The sequence below is a fragment of the Physcomitrium patens genome, chromosome 2, assembly GCF_059467195.1.
Source record: "Physcomitrium patens ecotype Gransden chromosome 2, ASM5946719v1, whole genome shotgun sequence".
Classification (NCBI taxonomy): Eukaryota; Viridiplantae; Streptophyta; class Bryopsida; order Funariales; family Funariaceae; genus Physcomitrium; species Physcomitrium patens.
Window position 1 is genome coordinate 12,980,517 of NC_143411.1, and position 4,591 is coordinate 12,985,107.

A 4,591-nucleotide genomic window follows, 5' to 3' on the forward strand; every position below is an offset into this window, starting at 1 on the left:
ACTTGCAAGCTAAGTTACAGAAGCTTTCCATTTGTTACATCTTCATTATATTTATTGTAAAAAGACAAGTACTTCAGAAAACACCACTGACAAGGTCGAACTTAAAAAAAACCTATGATACTTCTCATATTCATCTGGTATATCATCTCTAAAGGAGATATGAAGATGGTCCTTGGCGCATAGACAGTGGAGAAATGGAAACAACCCTGTAAACCTTCATTCATTGTGCGAGTGGACTGAACCAGTTCCCTGAGAATCAGTCAATGAGGCACGGATTCCATTTCTACAAATGTACCAAAATGTTGCCCATGGGCCTATCCAAACCAGGAGAACTCATTCATGGACAAATAACAGAAAGCCAGATTACAATCACACGTACCAATACTGAGATTGAAATGTTTTTTCATATCTGAAATTTCTCAAGCTGTACACATGAACGTGGCCAAGTGTCATCTAGAAATAAACCTAACTCAACTTATTCACAGCTTTCATGTCGTCTTCGACAGACAACAGGCTACAGCCTAAAGTCAGCAGTCAAGGTATGAAACTCAAAAGAAACCAAGGATGGAGGACTAGCTGAGTGGATTCTTTAATCTACACGTTTGCTCTCCAAGTCTGTCTCAGGATGAGCAGGTGACTTGGGCATCTTTGCCACAAGCAAAGGGCATGGGCTGTTGTGAGCAAGATGGTCGGTAAGGCTACAGAGCATTGTTCTGTCAAATTCAAGTTAGATACGGGGTCAGGAAGTTTTAGAAAAAGTTAATCAGACAATTCGAGACGTGAAACATTCCCAGACATGAATTAAACATGTGATCCCCAAGCTGGTAAACGGAGAGGTCGTACCTGGAAAGAACACTTCGGTCATGAGTTCCGATAACCACTGCATCAGCTCGAAGATTTGTCAACCCTTCGATAACCTTCATTTCAGGTTGGCCGTTTACCACAATACCCTCACATTTGATCTGAAGAAATGAGATAGCACACAAGTTAGTGCCCTATTTGATATGCTAAAAGGTTCGCTAATGTGAAATTTTCAGCTTACGGCGATGAGGTTACTGTAAAATGAGTCGCGTTTACCTTTGTCTCCTTATTTACGTACTCCATATACTTCTCCACCAGCTTTTCGCTCTGATTCAAGGCCTCTACCTCAGACTTCCCGGCTATCTGACTGGGGACATATACCTCCTCTATTCCGAATTCTCCTGATTTCAGGACAATGAAACCCATAAGCAACGGTTTGTCACACGATGGTCTTGATACTCCACATTTATCTTCCAAGAGTAGTAAAATCAAAAGAAGTGACGCTGTCATCAATAAATACACGCAAAAGGCATTTCTCGTACACTCCACACAGCGACGTGGCAATAAATATAGATTTCTATGCTAAGTCCAACGCCATTAGCGTGTGTAAAGGATCGCTCAGCAGAAAAAAACTTACCGGTACCCGCGGTAGCCGCTAGTGGTACGGACTGATTTACGTGATACAGGATCAGGTTATCCTCCTCCCTGGAAAAGTTCTCTAGTGCCCATTTAAATGCATATACGGACTGCCACAAAACGAAGCAATATTAAGAAATCGAATTTCTTGATCAATTCTCCCATTGCAAGCTAGGATGTGTCTATTTCAATCCCTGATGTGGTCCACGTCAACTAAAACAACAACAACCAGCGTCATAACAATGCCCAAAACCCTAATCATAAATAACTACAATATGTGGACTCGTGTCAGCGAGAGAATGCTCTCACCATTGTCCTTCCTTTAATACAAAGGAATTTGCAGCTAATTCAAATGTTCCTGTTTTTTTACCCTCAATCGCTATGATGGATCTCGACTATCTGAACTCCATTGAAAAGTTACATTGGTTTCTTCTCAGCTGATCATTATCATAGAAGACCAAGATTGGCTACAAAGTCATTGAGGCAGAATAGAAAGTAGAAATACCTCTCGTGACTCGTCAACTGCAATGACGACCTTTCTACTACCTCCAACAGAATTTAGTGGGTCATGGACCTTAAGGTCTTCCTCTATATGTCGAACAATAGCCACAGGACAAGATGCATTGTGCAGCACATAATCACTGTTGCTTCCTGTAATGATCCTGTAGCGTGAAACAGAATAGGTCAGTAAAAAAACACAGAATCTTGACATCTGCCGTCCATAAACCACTGCTGAAGTTGGCGAAAGTGTCCTCACCGTTTCAGGATTCCAGACCCTCGGCTGCCAATCACTATCACATCTGCGCCAAGACGATTTGCCTCGTCCACAATCCAGGTTCCAGCATCGCCTTTCACGACCTCTCCTGCACATGCAATCTGTTATGCACAATCAAAAAAGTGTTAGTGCTACGCAATGAGTAAACTACTTGTACTAAGCTAAAAAAACAAATTGCATTAGATAAGGCATTTCTAATGTTTCTTCATTGGGTGTGGGAGGTTGATAACCCTGAGAAATAGGAAACAACCAGGCAGCAATTAAGGAGATAAAGTCGCCGTCCAACAGTTTTGATAACATGAAAATCTCAAACACTGCTATCATGATAACTAGGCAGGTAACCACAATATTTTACCGCTCGTTCTACCAATGTGAGCCTAATTATGGTTCCTATGATCATAGATACATGTAAACCTTGAGCTAGTGAAGAGAGGGCACAAAAGTTAAGGTGACTTACACCAGCCTGATTGCATTGCGATATACATCTAGCAACGAGATCCTTGGCCTTCGTATTTACATCTTTCTCGTTGGTTTCGATATCAGTTGTTACTGAGACTGCTCCCGCTCCATACTCTATCACATGCACAGAATGATTTTTAGTCATGGCAGTAAAAATCCCATTGCTTCCGTATCGCTATACCCCGATCTCAAATTTTAGGTTCAAGCTTTGCTGCAAGTGCAGTCCTTGCAAGAAATAACAGGAAGTAGCTAAACTTATCCAAATGAAGTAGTACAAAAGTGTCTGAGACGAGCTCGCCCCGCCCTAGGTTATGGAACCCATGTTGTCCACGTGATAACTTCAATTTTTTTAAAGGATATCACTCAAAAAGAACTCTTTATCCCTTTCAACCGTCTCCGTTAAAAACACGAATGCCAAAGCATAAATCCAAGTAAAATCTGCTGAAGGACACTGAAAATTGTCGGTTGCAATTCCGTGAGAGAAATGAACAGAAACTCTCTCCGAGGGAATCAGACTGGTCTTTTCAAATGCTTTGAGGAAAAGTTAAGGGCAAGAGAAGGTCACAGATCAACGACCTATACGACGGTAGAACATAACGCATTCACTGGATTAGGCATGCACTTCGTCACTCTTGTAAAGCGACTCACCGGTAGCCATGTCTGGAGACGGATAGCCCAGAGCGACGAAAGGAGCAGCAGTGAGCACCACAACTTTGTCCGTTTTGCGAACCAAATTATGCAACGCCCAAGTAAAGGCGTACGCAGACACTTCAGAATCATCAACAGCAACAATAATCTTCCGATCGGTCGCCATTGCTAACGAAACCTCTCACCACACCGAGTCAGCGAAGAAGAAAACCCTCAGCAAAACCACGACTTTCGGCCAACTCTGCACTCAACCCAACCTAAAACCAAGTCAGGAAACAAAACAAAATGACCCCGTAGCGCAACAACATCAAGGCATCAGATCTCACAATGATCATTCGAAATCGCACATGATACACACAATGGGCACTCAACACACAGCACAGAGAGAGCATAGGAAAACTCTTACGGCGTGCAGCGAGCGAAACAATACTTTTTTGTCAATGTGGTGGTGATCGATTGAGGAACCCACAAATAACTTACAAAAATATAGGAAAAAACAACTGATTGAGAGATGAAAGATCCAAGATAGGAAACAACGCTTGTGAAGACGCGGATAATATAAGCCCAGGGAAGTCAAATTCGCTGCAGAGTGCCATTCCTCTCTCTCGACGTGAAGCATCGGTACACTTCAGCGGTTAAACCCTACGACCGTGGATCGGCGTTCTTCGCGCCAAGTGTCGGTCGCCGACGCAGCCAGTTGCAGCGCCACTGGTCACCCCGTTGCTGACGCGGCAATGTAGTCGTTCGTGATCCCGTGCGATGGATGAGTGGACAATTATTGGGTTATCGATGAACGTGGTTGTTTTGGATGGATGACAGTTGACGTGAAGCATGCATTATTGAAATCCCATGTAGAACTCTCTGTGAAGAATCTACAATTGGTATTGGAAGTATTTCTTTTTCTTTTTCTGTTTGTTTTTCTGTTTCTTTTTTAACCTGTGAAATTCTAACAGCCTTAATTTATTTGAAAATGAATAGATCTATTAGTGTAACTATTTTTAACCAGTATATTATTAGTTGATGTATTATTGGGCCACCTGTAAATATTGTTAAGATTTTGGTGTTACAAAAGTACAACTGTGCTTATGACTTTATCATGCAAAGATTATATTTGTACAAATGTAGTAGATCTGGATTTGCCAGATGATTTACGACTTATTGTTGTAAAGTTATTATAATGAGACTATAATAATAATACACATTCTAAAAACATATATACATAGTCTGTAATTATTGTACAATAATATTTCAAAAATCAAAAAAATATATTTT

General features: G+C 41.4%; 1 protein-coding gene across 2 annotated transcripts; it reads right to left on the reverse strand.

The window, feature by feature from the left end:
• Positions 1 to 385: 385 nt before the first annotated feature.
• On the reverse strand, positions 386 to 3,829 carry LOC112294203 (universal stress protein PHOS34). Of its 2 annotated transcripts, none has more exons than XM_024544446.3 (9): positions 3,726 to 3,829; positions 3,320 to 3,560; positions 2,670 to 2,785; positions 2,195 to 2,313; positions 1,943 to 2,099; positions 1,439 to 1,547; positions 1,078 to 1,202; positions 844 to 962; positions 386 to 713 (listed from the first exon to the last, which is right to left on the reverse strand). In XM_024544446.3, exons 2-9 carry the CDS (start codon positions 3,483 to 3,485, stop codon positions 590 to 592), a joined length of 1,035 nt encoding a protein of 344 aa, XP_024400214.1. In that variant the 5' UTR covers positions 3,486 to 3,560; positions 3,726 to 3,829; the 3' UTR covers positions 386 to 589. The 2 variants fall into 2 exon arrangements, with proteins under 2 accessions (XP_024400214.1, XP_024400224.1); XM_024544456.3 differs by having other exon boundaries at positions 3,320 to 3,576.
• Between the last annotated feature and the right edge of the window lie 762 nt (positions 3,830 to 4,591).